We start from the raw sequence: 19,883 nt of genomic DNA, 5'->3' as shown, positions 1-19,883 counted from the left end.
AAAAATGGAGTATATATGGAGTATGAAAAAACATAATTCAAAGAAAAGGAACCAATTCTTCTCATATATATTTATTTTGCAAGAATATTCAAAATTCCTAATGTATGGTTACAGACCTATAAAAAGTAATTTCAATTACTCCAATAGTTCTCAAGAATAAAAAATTTACGTGTTGTATAAACCTATAAAATTCTTATAGAAAATAAAAAATTTGTTATTTTAACTATTCAAATACTTTTAGTATCAAAAATTTACGTTAAAATACAAATTTTTTTCAAACAGATATGTTCCCCTGTATAAAAGTATTTGTGGCCCTGAAAAGGGCCATTTTGTCATTAGTTTGTCATAAGTCTAAGCTTTTTTCTCAGTTTTTTTTGGCAGAAGTACAGCCTGAATATTTGGAAGAACACCTCCTTGCGCAATGGTAACGCCAGACAGAAGTTTATTTAATTCCTCATCATTGCGGATGGCAAGTTGCAAATGTCTTGGAATAATTCTAGTCTTCTTGTTATCTCGTGCGGCGTTTCCCGCCAATTCGAGAACTTCAGCAGCCAGATACTCCATAACTGCAGCCAAATAAACTGGAGCTCCAGCACCGACTCTTTCAGCATAATTTCCTTTTCTCAAAAGTCTGTGGATACGACCAACTGGAAATTGCAGTCCGGCTCTGTTTGAACGAGACTTCGCCTTAGCTTTAGCTTTTCCTCCTTTCCCACGACCAGACATTATCGGTTAACTTTTGGATATAAACAAACAAATCACTAACGTTACAACTGATCACTGCAACAAGCAGAGAACTACTGTTTGTGACTTTCCCATTTCAGCTATTTATAGGCGGAGCGACACCTACTCCCGGACCAATCACTAACAAGCTCTATTGTGATTGGTGATAAACAGAAGTTTCGTATAACCGCTTTATGTTCTCTCTCTCTCTCTTTTCGCGCTCTTTCTCTTTCAGCATATGTAATTATTTTATTCTATAACCTGTAAAAAATATTTGGGTAAATAATTTATAGTAGTATGTGTTATTTTATGAGATAAAAAATTTAAATGGGATATTTATTCTATAAAATAGAAAATTTATGTGGTATATGAGCATATATAAAGTATTATTGTCTCATTAAAAATATGTTATTAATTATCTAGTTCTATGGACTGCGAAAATTATTTGAGTAATAGTTTATTTTATTATTATTCTATTATTATATATATTTATAGCTATAAAAATATTTGATTAATATTATACTTATTTATCTTCTATAAAATTTGTTTATTTTTCCAAAATTTCATATAGTGTTATTATATCTAATACTTTTATTTGTAATATGTTTTGACAATTCATTGGTGAAAATAATTTTACCATAGTCTATACATCACGTGATGTTAATTGTTCGTTGATTATTATGCAAATATATATAATTGGTTTGATTCATTTATGATCTACTTAAATATATCTACATAAACTATCTTTGTTAGAAATTCCTATTTAAAAATAATTTCCCTAAAAATTTCGTAAATATAAGAGTATGTACATATATCTCATAACTTTCTTTTCTTATCTTCCTTTTCACTTTTTCAACAACATTATTCCTTAGGATTTGACATTCTTAGAAATCACAACGCTATTTTAACTATTTTTTTATAGTAGCAAATAACAGTTAAATTATACTGTATATAACTGTATTTAAATAATATTTTGTCATAGATCCTCAAGAATCATAAACTATTCATTACGAGAAATTATTAAATAGCTGATACAAGAAAGTTAAATAAATTATAATTCTTTACTTCAAACAACCTATTTCAAATCAATTTTTTGAAAAAATTACTTTTCTTAGTTGTGTTACTCTTTCAGTAAACCGGCGATAGCTTGAATGTTAGAACGCTTGTAATACGAACATCTGTAGCTCTCTAAGAAACTCACAAAATGTATAATCGTCTGATATAACAAAGAACAATTCTTTACAATGAAAAATTTATATAAGAGAAAAAGAAGCTGAATATTATATTCGTATATAAATATTTTTATATATTACATATATAGTAATATATACAACATATAGCTATAAATAAAAGTATGGCAACAATACTTGTATTGTACAGTATTGTAATAAAAGTATACGTACAATTGTGTAAAAAACACAAACTTTGATTTAATTTCGTCATTTCTCAATAAAATTACATATGTAATACCTTTGTTCGGAATAATATCGACTTTAGAATCAAAGTATTTTCGTTTGGTATTATTACTATTATAAAGTTTAATATCATTATTTGTGATATATTTTGAAAATTCATTGATAAAAGTACTTACAAAGTTCACAATGGTTATATATTTAGAATAGTTCTAAAATCGATTCCTTTATCGATTTTATGATATTGAAAATTTACGTTTTATTAAAAAGTTCATTATCTACTTTTTAACATTTATTTCTATCGTACAACTATTTAATGATAATTCATTATCATTAAATAATCCATATATTTAAACTTTGGACTTGGAGGTAACATTTTACCAAAAACGATTGCATAATAAATCCCAATTTCTACAGATTCACCCAAAATTCTATAAGAAAATCTATTTTATGCCAATATTTAATTCAGCCTCTTCATTTATCATATAAGGCAAGTAAAATCACTATTTTTCAATTATTATATCATATTATAATGTTCGATTAATTAATCTCATATTATAATATACATAATATTCATTGTAAAATAGTTCAAAATTATAATCATATTTATATTATCATTTAAATATAATGAATTAGTTTTGTCATATCAATTGTTTATAGAATGTGAAAAATACACTTTTATAAAAAAATGAGTATAACTCAACGTTTGGAGCACATAAAAACGCACGTAACCATGTGTGGAATACATTCTATGAAATCAATTTCCAGGTAACAACAACAGCAGCGCGCCAATCGCGTGGCGAGAAATGCCATCTAGCGAGCACGAAGCGCCCTGATTGGTGCGCTGCTGTTATGTGATTTGGCTATATAAAGGAAGCGTTAGCGCTGGACGAGCAATCTACAACCGACTCTTGTAACGGTTATATCGCTGGAAGTATTGAATTTTGAAACATTCTGCATTCAACATGCCGCCAAAAGTAAGTGGAAAAGCTGTGAAGAAAGCCGGTAAGGCTCAGAAAAACATAAGCAAAGCCGATAAAAAGAAGAAGAGGAGAAGGAAGGAAAGTTACGCTATCTACATCTACAAAGTGTTGAAACAGGTGCATCCTGATACTGGTATTTCTAGCAAGGCAATGAGCATCATGAACAGTTTTGTTAATGATGTTTTTGAACGTATTGCTGCTGAAGCATCACGATTGGCGCATTATAATAAACGTTCTACAATTACCTCTCGGGAGATCCAAACTGCTGTGAGGTTACTGTTACCTGGCGAATTGGCTAAGCATGCAGTAAGTGAAGGTACTAAAGCAGTCACCAAGTATACCAGCTCCAAATAAGAAGATATATCGAAGTTGATATAATAAACTGACATTGAATTTTAAGATCAATAAGCAAAAGAAATGGTCCTTTTCAGGACCACCAAATTATATTAATGTTGGAACATCGTTCACTTAGTTAACATAAGTTACACATATTTGTATAACCTTTGCAAAAAGTTTTTAAAATTCATTATAACTGTTTTGTAGTATGAGATAGGACAATGTTTTGAAATTGACTTCAGAATGTTTCCATTTATACATACCTTAATTAATACCAAAAATTTAATACTTGTTATCGATACAATAAGAATTTTTTATTATACGACGTTAGTTTATCATCCTAAAAATGCATAACTGAAATCTTACATAAACGTTTTTAGTAAGCATAAGATATAGAAAACCGTGAAAAGACAAAAGCCTCGGAGACTATTAGATGTAAAATAAGTAAAATTTTTTTATTATCACATAATTAATGTAATAAAAAAAGAGGTGATTTGCATCATAAATATCAATACACGTAACTTTTATTAATGGAAAGAGACGTTATAATATTTATGACAACATTTGAGCACTTGTGGTTTCTTCGTATTTACACTTTATATTGTGTCTTAATAAAATCCTTTTCTCATAGAACAAAATATTTCAGTCATTTTGTATTTTAATTTTCCACGATTTATACGATTTTATGAAACGTTAGTTTATTGTAAAAACAGTAGAAATTCTTTCTTACATACGAGTTAAAACATTTTGAATCGATCTAAGTTTCGTTATTAATTCTTGTCCATGAGGCTTGCTATACAATGTAGTTAAACACTTTGAAATTACGTCTTGGCACTTCGTTATTATTTTTCGTCTGCAATTTAATCAATTATTTTAACATTAATTGAATAGAAATTAAGTAACTGTCACATTTTGTTATAATTATTTTTATGATTATCTATTGATTTGTTTTCATGACGCATTAATGTACTTACTTAACGAAAGTATTGGTAATGTTCGAATGAGATATAAAGTAATTAACTAAATTTGCAGTTGATTCGATAAGATGAAAATCATTTCCTTCGTTGAACCAAGTTCGAGTATCTTTGCCAATCATTCTGAAAACAAACATTATGCATTTATTTATTAAGTAAAATATAAAGAAATGTATTTATCAATAAACATATTTTATTTACTTGTAAATATCTAAGAGATCCTCCATTGATACTCCTAACTGTAGAAACCCAGATATAATTCCATTATTGGATACATTTAACTTACATGCTTTTATTTCTAACTGTTTTACTAGAAAATCTGAAAAAATATAATACATCTTATAGTTTCATATTATATTTTCATTATATCATAATGGTGATAAAAGGGTTTTGTTATTACCAACTGGAAAACAGTGTGGTGATCCTGAATACTCCTGTCCCAAAGATATAATTTTGCTCATTAAAATAGTCATTTTATCTTCTGCTGTTGACGCATCTTTTAATTCTGTAAATATGTATTATTAAAACGTAAATACGAAATATTTTTTCATTCATATAAATGTATAAGATAGAATGTTAATACCATTATTTATAATATTAGTCCAAATTTCCTGGATTAACATTGCATCTTGATGACCAGAACAATGAATTATAGATAATTTGCACTCCCACAATTGTAAAGGGTCCGCATATTCTTGGTATAACTACAATGAATGATTAACAGATGTGAATCCTAAAAGTTCCATACAAATATCTTAATTCATAACACACATAGTTGGATCATACCTTTGTTATATCAAGTAACGAAAACTTTAATGCTCTAGATGCTTCATCGCTGAGTCTACCGCTTAGATGTTGGTTACAAATTGTATCTAATATCTACAATATAATGACAACATACAAATCATATTCTAAATAGGTTTTGCCATAATATTTATAATCACTTACCTGTTGTTGTATTCTAGCAACTTCTACTTTGTCTTCTAATTCACGTAAAAAAATGCCAAGGTATGGAGCGTATCCAGCTTGGTCACTTCTCATACAAACCACTGCTCGAGCTAAATATTCAACTCTCTGTGATAATGTTACATTTGATCTATATTTAAAGAAAAGAAAAGAAAGTAAAAATAAAGTGTAGTTTCCTGAAATCAGGAAAAAAAGTGTAAATTTAATCAAAGTTATGTGCGTTATACATACTCTTTGGTTGCTAAAGCATCCAATATTTTAGCTGCAGCAGCATGATTTTTATTTTTTTCATAAAATTGCCACAGCAAGTCTGGTGCATTGACTCGGGTGAGATAAGCTTCTAAAGAAGGTGCTGCTAGAGCAACGAGTTCTCCGTGAAGCCTTCTTTCTATCATCCAAGCATATACTGAAGCGTGGAGAATTTCACACTTAGAATGTAATGCGTCAGTTATGATGTCATGTAACTAAAAGATATAAATATTTATGTAAAAGATCCAGTAAATTTATTGGAAATAATATAATTTAAAAAGAAAGTATATTTTACTATTTCTTTTGCTGGTGTAACAGGCATAGTTGAGCCATTTTGTTGTGGAGGACCAGGTTTACTGGGTATAGTAGGTGTCAATGGATTAGAAATGCTTTGATTATAAAGATGATCCAATAACGTAGTGAATTCTTTATAAATCTCTAATCTATATACAAAAAATTATCTGAATAATTAGAATATGCAATATATTAAACGTACAATTATTAAAATGTAATTTTATAATCAGTACCTTTTCATGTAAGCAAACCTTCCTTCTTGATCTTCGATTGGTTCATTATTTTTATAATAATGTAAGGCAGCGTTATTAGGGTCTACTCTTTCTGCACAACAGAGACATAACTCGAGTACACCCGAATAAAATTGACAAGCGATAAATTGTTGGCATACTGCACTTAAATTTAGTCTGGGAGCAACTTCTTTGCAAAGCTAAGGATGTGAATGTAAACAGAGAGTATAAAATTGTACAAATAATATTATATATAATATTAGAATGTTTACCTTTAAAGCAGATTGCAAATAGCATTCTTTCTCTTCTGGATTTGTACAACTTTTTGCTTTCAAAATTATTTCATTAGCCTACGATTTATAAAAATATTAACAATATATAAAAATAAAATCATGATTCTTTTAATTTTACTTCTTGTACCTTAGAACAAACAGCATCCTCGCTTCTATATAAATTTGGACAAACTTCTCGTAATCTTTGACTAACAGCATCAACAGATGCATTATCTCCAAGATAACTGTAGATTTGTAAAAATTAGTACACAGGATTTATTATTTATTTAGCTCACTTACCTATCTATAAGATGAATGATCAATAATGAAGAAATTTCATGTCCAATTAAAATTAAATCTCGAAATGTAGCTGTAGAAAATTGATTAATTTGATCCTATAAATTATTATAAATATTAATATAAAATTTTCAACTTAAAGAAAATTGTAATATGTATTTGACTAACCTTTGATAAACAATTTACAATATTATTTAAATGGTTTTCACATAAAATTTTCCAAAGTTCTAACACTTCACAAGCATGAGTAATGAAAATTTTTAATGCAGCTAAAGAATTCCTTTCTTCGACTATTGGTTCTTGGTAATGACTAGGTATAGTTGTTTCAAATCCATCAGTTATTCTAGTAGTACCGTGTCTAAAAATCGATAAGTAGTTCAAATAAAATTTAATCATTTGTAAAGCTGTTGAAATAGTATATAGATACATACTGCTTAGTAATGTGGGTATTTTTATTGAGAAACGATCTTAATGCCTGCAGAAGACTTAGGATCCAGCTAACTTGTCTTGTTGAAATTGTACTAGAGATCTGAAATTATAATGTGAGCAAAGGTTAATATACAGAAACAAAAACAATGAAAAAAATTTATATCAATTTAAGTCACCTGAGTTTTGTTGTTTATAACTTCTTGTTTAATACAACGCATATTCCATATTGGTCGAAGTATTCTTCCTACATACAGATATAAACCATTGTGTTTTGCAGAAAATTGTTGCAGAGAAATGTCTGTATTAAGTCCAACTGGTGCATGAGGTCGAAATCCTTGAAGCCTTAAATCATAGTTTGGAACTCTCGGTGTTGATGTGCGCATATCTCCTATGACATTCATAAACTATATAAAGAAAAACTTATAAAGAAAAATAAAACTTTCATATAAAATTAATGTAATACCTGTATTTATATTAGCAAAGTTAGTACCATGTACATCAATTGCAGGTCCAATGCTTGTCGTTCGTTGACTACCATATAAAAAGAATGCTCTTGTTGCCCATTCTGCTAACTATACAAATTATAATTAAATATTACTTTCTAATTTTACAAAACTTAATTTTTATAATTAAATTTTGATTTTAATTTTTAATCTGAATCAGGACCTCAGCATTTTGAGAACTTTCAAGCGTGGCTAAAATAAGACAAGTTGCACATGCTTGTTCCAATGATTGCGACTGAAAATATGCGCGAACGGCTTCTGTATCAGGACCGCGTTGTTCTAATAGAAGCTGCTTTAAGATATCCATTGGACGAACTTGAACATAAATAATGGCACCCTGTAAGTAAAGAAATAAACAACTTGTAAATAACTACATCTAATAGATTTACAGACCTTTAATTAATTATATACCTGAGAAGTCAAAAATATAAATTTTCGTGGCGCTTCCATGTGCTGCCTTACGAGAAGAGGAGGTTCTTCTTGTGTAATACTTTGTTTTTCAATACATATAGCTGGTTCCACAAGAATTTCTGCCATTGCCCATACGGGACTATCGAGGGATAAAGGACTTTGAGTTTCTGCTAAATAATTTGTGAATGGATAAGCATCATTACTTAAACATAAAGCAGTTTCTGTATCTCCACCGCAAACAAGAATTAATGTTCCTGTAACAGATATATACTGCATAGTATATAAATTTTAATATTATGTCTTTAACAAGAAAATATTGGAATGTATACCTTTCCTATAATGTGCCATTTGTACTTTCCTGGGCCTCATTACTGTAGCATTAGCAGCGTAACCTGGTGGCAATCTAACATGTATTAACTGTAGACCTTGAGGTCTTGTTGTCGGATTAGCAACTGCAGTGCAACTGAAGTAAAAGCGTGTTCCAGTAGCTGCAACTACAACTAAGTTTAAATGTACTGATTCTGACTCTGTAATAGCTGATATGCTCACCAATGGTCGAAAATTATTACTATCCAGTGTTCTAAAAATGATAAATGTAATATTAATTATAATTTCAGTTATTTAAAACTAGGATTTGTATAAATATACATACTTAACAACATGAACAGCGTTTTGTACTAAAGAAGCTTGTGACAAAGACGCGACTTTGGACGCTCCATTATTATCGATATCCCAAACTGTAATTGTTCCCTTATCACCGAGTGTGTATAAAATATTTCGTGAATCATCAACGGAAATTTGTATTATTGCTTCTTCTTCTGATAAAGCTATAGTGACAAATGATGGAACTAAAAATGATAATGGACCTTCAGAATGATTTATCTTTTTACAACGTTTCCCAAACCAGCTACTTTCTGCCTACACAATGAACATATACTAAAGTGATTAATTATGATTTTTATATTGATTATTTTTAAATTCATATTTGTGTAGCAAATTTTACCTGATAATATATTTCATAAAGGGATCCATTTCTACCACCAAGGAAAATTCTTCCACTATTAGTGTTAGCTATTGTTGTAATGCCAATCCCATCCGTAGCAACTGTGAAAATTGGTTCAGGAACTAGTTGCATTTCTGGTGAAGTGCCTAAATTGGAAATTGAAACATTAAATAAGGTTTAGTAAATAAGGTAACAATAAGGTTTAAAAAAGATGTAATCTTCAAGTAAAACTGAAACTGTATTATACCATCACTGGTTTCTGTTAATGTAACTCCAAGAATAGTTATTTCCACTGTAGTTGTAAGAATCAACAAATATTTTACATAAGATTGGAACACCCCTGCTTTGGGTTTTACTAAACCTACACTTATAATAGTTTCATTTAACCCATCAAAATATGCAACATCAGACCTAAAAACATATTATCATTATAAATATTAATTACTTAATTATGATACCTTGAGAAAATATTTTATAAACTTTAAATAAATTCTTACTCATTTTCATATGACCAAACATATATATCACTATCAATTGTAAGCCATGCTTTTGAAATTTCTGTAAAAAGACCCATCATACAATGACATTGCATATCTAATCATATATTAAGAAATTATATTTTTTATGTAAGGAAGCAAACAAAACATGCGTATTATAAATATTAAAGAATGATCAATTATATAAAAGGATACGATGAAAATGTTCCATTATCTCAGATGGCAAAGAAATTTTACTGTATGCTTTCATTTGATTTATATTAGGAAAACATAATGACATCCCATTTAAATTTGGATAATCATGATCATCAAGACCACTAACAGTTGGTCCACCTAAAACAAAAAAGAGTTTCTTTATAGAACATCGAATAATAAAAAAATATGCAAGAGACAAGAGAACAACAAATTTACCTTGTACGTTATATCTCATAAGATTAATTAAGGATGGAAAGTTGCTATCAGCTGTAATGTGTATATCAACCACTTTCCCTGCCATTTCTAAGGCATCTAAGTGTATTTTAAGCGGTTCCATTTCAGTGAGGGTCATGTTTGTACGGTACAGGGAAAAATTAAATATTAAATACACACAGAACTAAATTCAAACAAAAAGATAGAAATAAGATAATAGCAAGGGTATTAACAAGTTTTAACGTAAATTATTATTATTGTATAATTATTATCAACAAATATTATTATCCTTATGTACTTATAAATAATTATCTGACTTTTTCATCTAAACATCCTGTGATTAAAGGTTAGACTTATTTATTAGTCTAAACATTAAATAATATTGAAAATAATAGGATCTACTGTATTGTTTCTTAAAAACATAATTGCATCCTAAAAATAAAAACGTATTCATTTTACTTAAGAAACACTTACTACAATTTATTAGAACTATTTATATATTTTTAATGACATTCACGAGGATTATGCCGCTCGCGCCACACAGGTAAATTTTAAGTTGTATTAACATACAAACTACATACGCATACGCGAAACTAATGAATCTTATTGGCTTGAATTTATCTGGTTCATAGGAGATAAATATGTTTGAATTCAAATTGAATCTCTTTATGCATTAAACAATTTACGCTTAAAACAGGAATATACTAAATATAAAGTATAACATCTTTTTTTAGGATTCAGTACTTTTAGTACATAATACAATAATAATAATTACATTTTATTTTCTAAATTATTACATATAATGAAAATCTTGCCATCTACAATCTTTTTCCTAATATTTCTCATTTCACTGATTTTTCTTGGTGCCACTGGTAAAAGATATATCAGATATGTTTCATATTAATAATTTAATATATTGTTAATACTTTTATTGCAGATAATGTAATGAATGCAATGCAAAACCTTTATTGCAATCTTGGATTAAAACTTGATGATTCATGTCCCATTGATGGTGGCTGGACATTTTGGAGTCCATGGGGATCTTGTTCTGGGAAATGTGGATTTAAAGGGAGAAGAATGAGACGACGTACTTGTGATAATCCTGTGCCTTTAAATAATGGAGCCCCTTGTATTGGTCCTACTTATCAAATTGAAAATTGTCAAATTACTGGTACAACCTAAAGTGATAGAATATCAATGTAATTTTACATGTAATTTAATGTAATAAATATTTTTTTTAGGATGCATGATGAATGATTACGAAACAGTTGTAAATGCTCATCCTATACGTAAAGGAGAACTGAAAATTGTAAAGAAATTTCATAAAAAATTACCAGCTTTAATAGAATTATGTTTTCTTGCCGATTGTACATTTTCTGTTGTAGAAAAGATTCTTGGAAACAATGTGGTAATAAACAATAGAATTTGTAATTATTTAAAGAACAATTTAAGAATAATATTTTTATATACCTTCTATAAAGATGCTTTACTGGAATGCTATGAATTGTGTTAAATATGATATTGGATGTCCAAGTAAGTAAATAATTAAATACATATTAATATTTACATAAATGTATGAATGCATGTGAATAATGAAACATTTTCAGACTCTGGTGGTTGGAGTGTTTGGGGAGTTTGGTCGGCATGTACTGCAACTTGTGGCAAAGGACAAAAATATCGTACAAGAATTTGTAATAGTCCAACTCCTTCAAATTTTAAATTAATGTGTAGTGGTTTAGCATTTGAAATGAAAAGCTGCGTGGGAATTAACTGCAGGAAGCACTCAGGTATAAATCCCCAAGGTCTGAGTGTTAATTACATGGAATATGATTTCTAAATTATATATTATCTCATTATTTTCAATAGGGAGTACTTGGAGTAATTGGAATGAGTGGAGCACATGTAGTGTAAAATGTGGTAGTGGAGTTCAAACTAGGAAACGCTTATGTTTAGAAACGCAAAATTTACAAGGAACTTCATGTAAAGGTCCATCTAAAGATATAAAAGGCTGTATAATTAATAATTGTTCTAGTAAGAATGTTATTTTATATAAGTAGAATATTGTACACTTTCTAGAAATAACTTGTATAATCTGTAAAAATTATTTTACAATTATTAATTTTTATTAGTAAATGGAATGTGGTCAACATGGATGGTTTGGTCACCTTGTACTTCAAGTTGTGGGATTGGTACACAATTGAGAAATCGAATGTGTACCAATCCTTCTCCGAGTGGTAATGGTACATCTTGTGTTGGTTCAGCTTCTGAAGTTCGTCAGTGTTTTACTAAACCATGTATAAATAAATTACATGAAGTAGTACACTTTACAGAAAAGAGTAGTCTTCAGTATGATAAAACTGGAAGACCTTCACGGTTGCTTCATGTGTATCTAAGGTTTTTACCACTGTCTCCTTTTGGTATGATTATTTATCGTTTTGAAAAGGATTGTAAAGGATTGATGTGCGACTTCGTAAAATTGTTTCTTCAAAATGGGAAGATAGTACTTTTGTCTCAAATTACTGACTGTACACTAGCTTTAATTCATGAGACCAAATTGGAAGTAAGAAATGTTTTATTTTATACATTAATTGTTTTGTATTTGACTTATGTTGTTTTTAGATTGGACAATGGCATGTAATATTAATTGCAATATATGGGACACATGGAGTATTACGCATTGATGATGGTTTTCATGAAGTTACTACTTTTTCATGCATTCCAATTTCATATGACTTGGATCACGCAATGGAAGTCGGAGGATTTCAAGGACAAATTCAAGAACTAACAATTAATTTCGCACTTGTTCAACTTCATACATCAAAAGTTATTCATATTTATTCAGTTCTGCAATATTAAGTGAATAAATATATTTTGAATATAAAATATCATTTAGGATAATCACGGTACAAAATATGTAAATCTTTTATCCAGTAGTAACAATGTTCAATATTTGATGGGAGATGACAATGAAGGTTTTATTAACATTGGTTTGACGGATTCAGTTGCAGTATCATGTCCAGAAAGTATAGAATATTGGCAAGTAAGAAATTAACAATTGCTATTTAATCAATAATATTTTCAAAGCCATTATTTAATAATAATTTTATAATCATTATAATTTAGATTATAATTGCTATAAAAATAGAGAGCATGAATGGACTTATAGCAACAATACCAGGTGATTTCTTCAATAAATATATCTTATTATTATTAGAAGAGGGAAAAGTAAAGCTGAAATTTTACCAAGGAGAAACTTCTACTGCAATTGAAAGTATGGAACATGTTTTAATAGGAGAATGGTTTGAAATAGTAATAGCTCATGATGGTAAAAATATGTATATGCAAATTAATGGAAATGAAAAGAGATATGTACCTTTAACTTTGTCAAAGACAATAATTATGTCAGGAACTGACATATTCTTAGGAGCTATACGTGATGATATGAGAGTAAATAGCTTTATTTAAAAGAAAAAATCTGTTTCATATATGAAATTCGCAATTTTTTATAATAGGGGAAGATATGTTCTAACTGTGTAGATATACCACAAATAAGTTTTACTCTTGGATATCTCAACATAAATGGAAAAGAAATAGATCTTATATCATTACCAGTTCTAGAAATAAGTAGCAACCGATTTTCTAGCCGTACTATTAGTATATCTGGTAATAATTCTTAATATAATATTATAAAGATATCTAAAATTCAATAATATAATTCCACATAATAATATTTTAGATTATTATGAAGAAATACCATTACTCTTAGGTCAAGAACTTAAATTATCATGTGTCTATGATACAATTCCTCTTGAAAAAGAACACACATTTTCTAAACAGACATATGTTCTATGGTTGATAATGGATAAATTATTAAAATCTTATGGAAACAAGTAAATATGTCAAATTCACTATTGTACTTTTTATATTAATTTTGTAATATTTAATTTTCCATCAAGCAATGATTTTTTCAATCTGAAAGATGATGGACGAGTTAGTACCGTTAGTATTGCAAGCTATATAACTCGTGATACAATAGAAAACTTTTATTCGTGTCATATTTATCATCATAGAAATAAATCAAATAAAGATTTAGGTCCAACTCTCTTTACATTTGGTATTACTGTGATGAACAAAAGTGAAGGTAATACAGTCGTTTTTAAATAAAATAATTTATTTATGTTATATTTGTGAAAAACTTTAATCTCTTAGAATTTGAAAGTACAATTTGGAAGCAATGGAATCTTATCTGTAAAGTTGTGATCATGTGTTTCATATTCTTGATAATTTGGTGTTTATTAGAAATATTTCAGGATGCTCGAAATGGGTAATTAATTAATGAACTATTTTACAAAACTAGAAGTTAGAACTGAAATAAAATAAAGCATATGATATTTTAGGCATGGTTTTTATAGACTTCCACAAATGCTTAACATCAATCCCACATCCACTATAAATTTCGTCTTATCTAAGAATGGTGTAACATTACTCGGTAGTCAGCAAGCTGCAAATGAAGTTGTATCAAGAATTTTAGAAGATAACTGAGCTTTTTAATTAGACAAAGGACAAGAAGTAATATTAATAATATAATTAACAAATTAGTGCACTAATAACTTATTTCGTAATACAGAATTCATAAAAAACAGAAGTATTCAGAAGTAAACAGAAGTAATTAGTGAATTAATAAAATTCCCATATTCTTTTAATGTTATTACAAAATACATTTATATAAATTTCTAATTGTAGCAGTAGACGTAATTACTTTCAACAATATTGAAGGTAACATCAATATTCTCTAAGTAACAGTAGTATAAAATAATACAACTTTTGTAGGAAAATATTTAGATGCTACGAATTAATATAAAAAATATATTTATATTAAGTATTGTCTTACAGTGATGGCAACTTATATTTACAGTTTAAAGACAATACAGCAAAAAATATTGTGAGTATCAATTATTTAATATAAAATAAAACAGTCAATATATGAATCTTTACCAAAAAATCATAAATTTATTTCACGCTTTATATTGTTTGCGTGAATTGACGTTCCTTCAGGTAATTCCGAATAAATGCTGTTTTATAATAAAACAACGCGAGCAAGTACCCCTGTTAACATAACGTTAAAATTTACAATAATATTAAAAAATATAAGATAATATATAAATACATTACACAGGACTTATAGCTACATCTTTTTTTATATTTCAACTAATTATGAGAATATAATTATTCAATTTGTTTCTCAGGATTCACTATTACCATTACTAATCACAGAAGAATGTTGTGTTAATCAAGACAATTCAAAATGCAATTTTCTTCAAAATATCTTCGTCTATACTGAGACCTTAGTTATTAGCTATTTCATAATTTAATAATGGTGGTCTTGCTTTAATGCCTAATGTTGTAGGTCTTTTACTAGGATTTTCATCTAACATCATGTTCAGCAAATTATACTAAAAATAAGATGTTTGCAATTGATATATTTTAGCCAAAACAGAAATTAAGATTATTTAAGGATACATTATATGATTTTCTTACCTCGGCCGGATAATCGTTACTGAAATTTTTTGGAAATACTGACTTTTTTAAGTTTATAAGGGCAACAATTCTTTCCATTTCAGTAACAAATGGAATGAGGAGTTCAAATAAAATAATTCCTAAAGAATAGATATCAACCTTATAATTATAGCCCTGACCATTTATTTGTTCAGGAGACATATAAAGATGAGTACCGACATATGCGGTATGTAAACTATTTCTAAATGTAACGTCTTCGTTCTCTGAAGGAGTATGAGCTTCATTGTAACCTTCTGTTATTGCAGTTACAAGGCCAAAATCTCCAACTTTTATTTTATTATCGAAAGAGAAAAATATATTTGAAGGCTGAAATTCATTTCGTTTAAGATAACAATTTTTACTTTCGAGCAATAAAACATGATTTCAGATATTACCTTCAAATCACGATGAATAAGTCCTTGTAAGTGAACATATTCCACAGCATCAACTATTTGCTGAAATATGTTTAATACACGATGATAATCTCTTATTGACTGCATTTTTAGCCATTCTCTGAGACTTAACCTTTGGCACAATTGCATTTGTATGTAAAGGAACATTTTTGGAGATTTACGGGTATTCGACTTATTATTTAGATCTAAAGAAAACGATCTTTGGCGTTTTTTCTTCACTTCTTTTCCTGGCACTCTACTGCCAGTATCTTTGAATATAATGCTTTCAGAATATGAACGATTAGTAGCTTTTGACTTTACTTTTTCAACTCTGTTACTGGAATGAGATGAACTAGAACTCTTAGTAGTAGAGTTACTGATACTAACAAGATTTTCATCCTGACTTTCTGATTGGGATTTTACAAACACAATAAAGGAATCGTCATTCGAATCATTATTCAATTCATAGGCCTCACAAGCACTATCTATTGATGATTGATCAGTCTGACTGACATTAATGCAAACAGAATTATTCATTTTTGTTTCCGTATGAATTTCTTCTGAAGTAAAATCTGAATTTGGAGATGTAATCTTGTTTATCCACTGAGGATCATGTTTTTCTTGCCATCCTAAAGGTGGGCACTCGAGCCATGCATTAAAGTACCTTACAATATTTTGATGATCCAATTTAGCCAATGCTTTTACTTCTCGCATTACACGTTCTCTTGAATATGTACTGTTGAACAAAACAAAGGATGAGCTTGTAAATTTGGTTGTACTTATTTTTCATGTTTGACTGTACTGTATCAAATCATACTGTAGAATTTTATACCTGTTTGGTAGAGCAATCCTTTTAATAGCATAATTGCAATCATCTATTTTATTTTTTGCCTCAAAAACAACACCATAACCACCTTTTCCCAAACAATCCACTGGTTCAAAATCTGTGAGATAACGTGATTTAAAATTATCGATTTCCTTTTCATCAGTAGGTTGGTTATTTTTATTTGTCTCTATATGTCTTTCAACTATTAAAGGCTAAAATTCCATATAAATATAAATATTTTTAATTCATGTTCAAGATCAATATTTTTAAACTTTATAATATTAAAAAGATTTATAATATTCTTTACCGGAAACGCTGCATCTTTAGCAACTGTTGTAGCATTTAATAGACGTTGTGTCAACATAAAATTTAGTAAAATCGCAGTAGTAATTGATATTATTAAAACTTCCTTCCTATTGAAAAGATTTTAGGTTAAGAATTAATATTTTATGCTTTTTTTATTTCATTTTACATACCACCAATACCATAATGACACAATGATAATTTGAACAGGAGTATCCTCATCCTCTCCTTGAGTATTATTTTCCTTGAACGATTTCCGTTCTTCTTTGATAACAATCAAATTTGAAGTAGTAAGATTACATTGTTTATTATTGTCCAATTCTAACTGATCTGTTGAATACAAATAAAATCCATTTCCTAAAAAAAATTTGTATCAAAGAAATTAATGCTAAATATTGAAAGTATGAGTCTTTTTTTTACTATTAACAAAATCTTAATATTTTATATGTATGTACCATTTACATATTCCGAATTATATAAAACTGATAATGCAGTGATACTTTGTGCATCAGTTATTTCAAGTAATACATCATCTTCTTTATTATTTATTGAATGATCTAAAAGAGCTTGTTTAATTACATTATCTGAGATATATTATGTTCTACCATAATATTATACTTGTAGACATATTTAATGAAGGATAAAACCAAGCTCTCATACCAATAGCAGGGTGAGGTTGCCATGGATATTTTGTATGCTGCATATACCTTGGTGATGCATCTAATGATTTATAGAGTTCTGTATTTTCTTGCACATATAACTGCCTGTTGTGCATACCCAAATAAAGTGCTGGACTGGCTGAAAAATCTGTACTCCAAAATTGTTGTGTACTATCAAATAAATTAATTTCCTTCAAATTTTTATACCCATTGCTTTTTGTATTTGCATCTTCACGCCATATAGTAACAACTGGAGAATCAAACTAACAAAATACCAATATATGTAACCAGTACAGAGCTTAGAAAATATATTTTATTCCTATAATTAATTAAATTACCTTATATTGCCACAATTTCACTGTAGGGTCATTCTTATCAACAGCCCAAACCAAACCATTAGGTACATTAACCTTAATTTCAATATCTAAACTATGAGGTGTTACTTTATTTTGGCAATACATATCAGAATAAGGAACAAGTACTAAGTCATGTTGCCCTACACTGAAGTTCCATCTATTCCAATGTAAATTCATTTAATATAATATTTGTCATTAACAACATTTGATGAATTTTGTATTTTATGAAATTTACCTCTCAATACCAGTACGAGGTTCAACTGCTCTTACAGTTTGTTGAAATCTTTGAACAATGATCACTTCTTGTTTGATATATGTTTCTCCATCTGTGATGTTAATACAACCATTGATACCACATTCATATAAAATTTTCCCTGTTATGCTTGAAACACCTAGTAAGAATACATATTCCATTTTTTTCTTTTAAGTTTTATATATTACTAATTATTTATTTATAGATATATATTAGCAATATTTACCATATGATTTTACTTCTCTACCACCTGAGAATATTAGATCATCAGAGTAACGGAAAGATGAATGCAATAATTGGTTTGCAGATACTGGTACTGCTTCTAAACTTTCTTCATCAAATTGATACAATCCACCGCTTAAAGATGGAATTAGACGAACCCATTTTCCATTATTATTAAGCTATAACAAAAAGAAAGTTTAATATTTCTCTATAATATTAAAAATGTAAAATATATTCAATATTTATTTACTTCTCTATGATGAATATTCGATGATAGCATAGGTTCATTAAATTCTAATGTCCACTGTTTCTCCCCAAGATTGTTAGCATCTAAGGCAGATATCTTCCCATCTAATGTACTTACAAATAACAAACTGCAAAAAAAATATTAAAAAATTATATTTTATTACATTGAATACATAATATGATGCTTTATCTGCAAATATAATAAAATAAAATAAAAATGAAATTATGTAATAGAATGTAGTACAATATTCAAAATATAATTCTCCTTTACATAACACAAAATTCTCTTTTTTGATTGATTGTGTTTATTTTACATGACTTATTTTACAAAGTTTCAATAATTAATAAAAATAATAATTTATTCCATAAATAAAGTATTCTTAAAAGTGATATAGGAAAGTATAATATAACTTCTACGTTTTCTGATAAGTGTAAAAAGTAATTCGCAGTAAAATTTCATGGTACATAATAAGCATATACATTTTTTTATCATTTCAGGTATTTGTTCATACAAACACTCCATAATATAGTAGATACCTTAATGGGCAAGTGTACAACACCTGGTGGATGTTGTAATGTTTTGTAATGTCCTCAATGGATGGTGTTATCACTCATTTTGATTCAAGTAATGTTGGTCAAATTACAAATATGCGTAACAGGTACATTGAATTTAACATTAAATATGTGCACAAAATAATTTGTATTTAATTACCTGCGAGATGATTTCTGTTCACAAAACGTTAACTGTTTGATATCGCCGCTATCAATAAATGGAAATCTGAATGAAATTATACATAACAAATGAAGTGTTAGTCTCCATAAGTGTGTAAAAGACATCTTTTAAGTTCGAAGTGATTGATTAACTAAACACATTTTGCTCTGACATTTACGCGAAAATATAATACGTATAATATTTTTATCGAATATTACGATAAAAATAAGCCAGATATTGCTCGTTTAACATACAACAACGAATCATGGTAAACTGATAAATCGCAAAAAACATAAGTTCTAGCGCCATCTCACCTGTACATACGTGCAAAATAACATACAAGAGAAATAGCATATGATTAAATATTTTAA

At 28.4% G+C, this 19,883-nt stretch overlaps 5 protein-coding genes across 8 annotated transcripts; 2 read left to right on the top strand and 3 right to left on the bottom strand.

Annotated features, from left to right (window-relative positions):
- Positions 1–305: 305 nt before the first annotated feature.
- Positions 306–841, bottom strand: LOC100646144 (histone H2A). The gene has a single exon (XM_003396290.4). The coding sequence runs from the start codon at positions 724–726 to the stop codon at positions 352–354; it is 375 nt and encodes a 124-aa protein (XP_003396338.1). The 5' UTR covers positions 727–841; the 3' UTR covers positions 306–351.
- Positions 842–3,013: 2,172 nt separating this feature from the next.
- Positions 3,014–3,559, top strand: LOC105665878 (histone H2B). The gene has a single exon (XM_012309930.3). The coding sequence runs from the start codon at positions 3,101–3,103 to the stop codon at positions 3,470–3,472; it is 372 nt and encodes a 123-aa protein (XP_012165320.1). The 5' UTR covers positions 3,014–3,100; the 3' UTR covers positions 3,473–3,559.
- A 324-nt stretch (positions 3,560–3,883) lies between these two features.
- LOC100646023 (nuclear pore complex protein Nup154) lies at positions 3,884–10,555 on the bottom strand. The gene is made up of 27 exons (XM_003396289.4): positions 10,462–10,555; positions 9,991–10,171; positions 9,775–9,912; positions 9,580–9,676; positions 9,330–9,493; positions 9,083–9,228; positions 8,732–8,997; positions 8,409–8,659; positions 8,080–8,333; positions 7,832–8,005; positions 7,629–7,737; positions 7,342–7,553; positions 7,168–7,265; positions 6,905–7,094; positions 6,740–6,834; positions 6,588–6,684; positions 6,440–6,517; positions 6,171–6,367; positions 5,939–6,086; positions 5,626–5,858; positions 5,377–5,524; positions 5,215–5,307; positions 5,012–5,132; positions 4,829–4,933; positions 4,630–4,747; positions 4,429–4,551; positions 3,884–4,307 (listed from the first exon to the last, which is right to left on the bottom strand). The coding sequence occupies exons 2-27, from the start codon at positions 10,124–10,126 to the stop codon at positions 4,181–4,183; spliced, it is 3,918 nt and encodes a 1,305-aa protein (XP_003396337.1). The 5' UTR covers positions 10,127–10,171; positions 10,462–10,555; the 3' UTR covers positions 3,884–4,180.
- Positions 10,556–10,733: 178 nt separating this feature from the next.
- Positions 10,734–14,611, top strand: LOC100649092. Of its 3 annotated transcripts, XM_048407855.1 has the most exons (15): positions 10,734–10,859; positions 10,925–11,158; positions 11,229–11,395; positions 11,469–11,520; positions 11,595–11,774; positions 11,854–12,018; positions 12,117–12,547; positions 12,607–12,810; positions 12,881–13,027; positions 13,111–13,434; positions 13,500–13,650; positions 13,724–13,877; positions 13,944–14,128; positions 14,197–14,311; positions 14,385–14,611. In XM_048407855.1, the coding sequence occupies exons 1-15, from the start codon at positions 10,790–10,792 to the stop codon at positions 14,527–14,529; spliced, it is 2,724 nt and encodes a 907-aa protein (XP_048263812.1). In that variant the 5' UTR covers positions 10,734–10,789; the 3' UTR covers positions 14,530–14,611. The 3 variants fall into 3 exon arrangements, with proteins under 3 accessions (XP_048263812.1, XP_048263810.1, XP_048263811.1); XM_048407853.1 differs by lacking the exon at positions 14,385–14,611 and having other exon boundaries at positions 10,735–10,859; positions 11,229–11,296; positions 11,378–11,395; positions 13,724–14,383; XM_048407854.1 differs by lacking the exon at positions 14,385–14,611 and having other exon boundaries at positions 10,735–10,859; positions 12,117–12,227; positions 12,318–12,547; positions 13,724–14,383.
- On the bottom strand, positions 14,377–19,820 carry LOC100645795 (eukaryotic translation initiation factor 2-alpha kinase). Of its 2 annotated transcripts, XR_007224890.1 has the most exons (14): positions 19,513–19,820; positions 18,805–18,928; positions 18,559–18,733; positions 18,315–18,471; positions 18,062–18,236; positions 17,725–17,986; positions 17,520–17,621; positions 17,238–17,421; positions 17,069–17,174; positions 16,768–16,973; positions 15,939–16,671; positions 15,526–15,870; positions 15,247–15,440; positions 14,377–15,093 (listed from the first exon to the last, which is right to left on the bottom strand). XR_007224890.1 is itself a non-coding variant. In XM_048407852.1 (13 exons), exons 1-13 carry the CDS (start codon positions 19,635–19,637, stop codon positions 15,333–15,335), a joined length of 2,802 nt encoding a protein of 933 aa, XP_048263809.1. In that variant the 5' UTR covers positions 19,638–19,820; the 3' UTR covers positions 14,377–15,332. The 2 variants fall into 2 exon arrangements, 1 of the variants encoding a protein (XP_048263809.1); XM_048407852.1 differs by having other exon boundaries at positions 14,377–15,440.
- Between the last annotated feature and the right edge of the window lie 63 nt (positions 19,821–19,883).

Source organism: Bombus terrestris, chromosome 7, assembly GCF_910591885.1.
Source record: "Bombus terrestris chromosome 7, iyBomTerr1.2, whole genome shotgun sequence".
Classification (NCBI taxonomy): domain Eukaryota; kingdom Metazoa; phylum Arthropoda; class Insecta; order Hymenoptera; family Apidae; genus Bombus; species Bombus terrestris.
This window is presented reverse-complemented; position numbering and strand designations above follow the sequence as displayed.

What these genes read in the sequence shown, in the direction of transcription:
- LOC100646144 (XM_003396290.4), bottom strand. Translation starts at nt 726, where the DNA reads ATGTCTGGTCGTGGGAAAGGAGGAAAAGCTAAAGCTAAGGCGAAGTCT.
- LOC105665878 (XM_012309930.3), top strand. Translation starts at nt 3,101, where the DNA reads ATGCCGCCAAAAGTAAGTGGAAAAGCTGTGAAGAAAGCCGGTAAGGCT.
- LOC100646023 (XM_003396289.4), bottom strand. Translation starts at nt 10,126, where the DNA reads ATGACCCTCACTGAAATGGAACCGCTTAAAATACACTTAGATGCCTTA. An exon ending in AACGCTGTTCATGTTGTTAA is followed by an intron (nt 8,660 to 8,731) that starts GTATGTATATTT and finishes TATCATTTTTAG; the next exon opens with AACACTGGATAGTAATAATT. An exon ending in TTATATTTTTGACTTCTCAG is followed by an intron (nt 8,006 to 8,079) that starts GTATATAATTAA and finishes CTTTACTTACAG; the next exon opens with GGTGCCATTATTTATGTTCA.
- LOC100649092 (XM_048407855.1), top strand. Translation starts at nt 10,790, where the DNA reads ATGAAAATCTTGCCATCTACAATCTTTTTCCTAATATTTCTCATTTCA. An exon ending in AGATTCTTGGAAACAATGTG is followed by an intron (nt 11,396 to 11,468) that starts GTAATAAACAAT and finishes CCTTCTATAAAG; the next exon opens with ATGCTTTACTGGAATGCTAT. An exon ending in CTATACGTGATGATATGAGA is followed by an intron (nt 13,435 to 13,499) that starts GTAAATAGCTTT and finishes TTTTTATAATAG; the next exon opens with GGGAAGATATGTTCTAACTG.
- LOC100645795 (XM_048407852.1), bottom strand. Translation starts at nt 19,637, where the DNA reads ATGTCTTTTACACACTTATGGAGACTAACACTTCATTTGTTATGTATA. An exon ending in TAGAGAAGTAAAATCATATG is followed by an intron (nt 18,472 to 18,558) that starts GTAAATATTGCT and finishes TATTCTTACTAG; the next exon opens with GTGTTTCAAGCATAACAGGG. An exon ending in TTATTCATCGTGATTTGAAG is followed by an intron (nt 15,871 to 15,938) that starts GTAATATCTGAA and finishes AATGAATTTCAG; the next exon opens with CCTTCAAATATATTTTTCTC.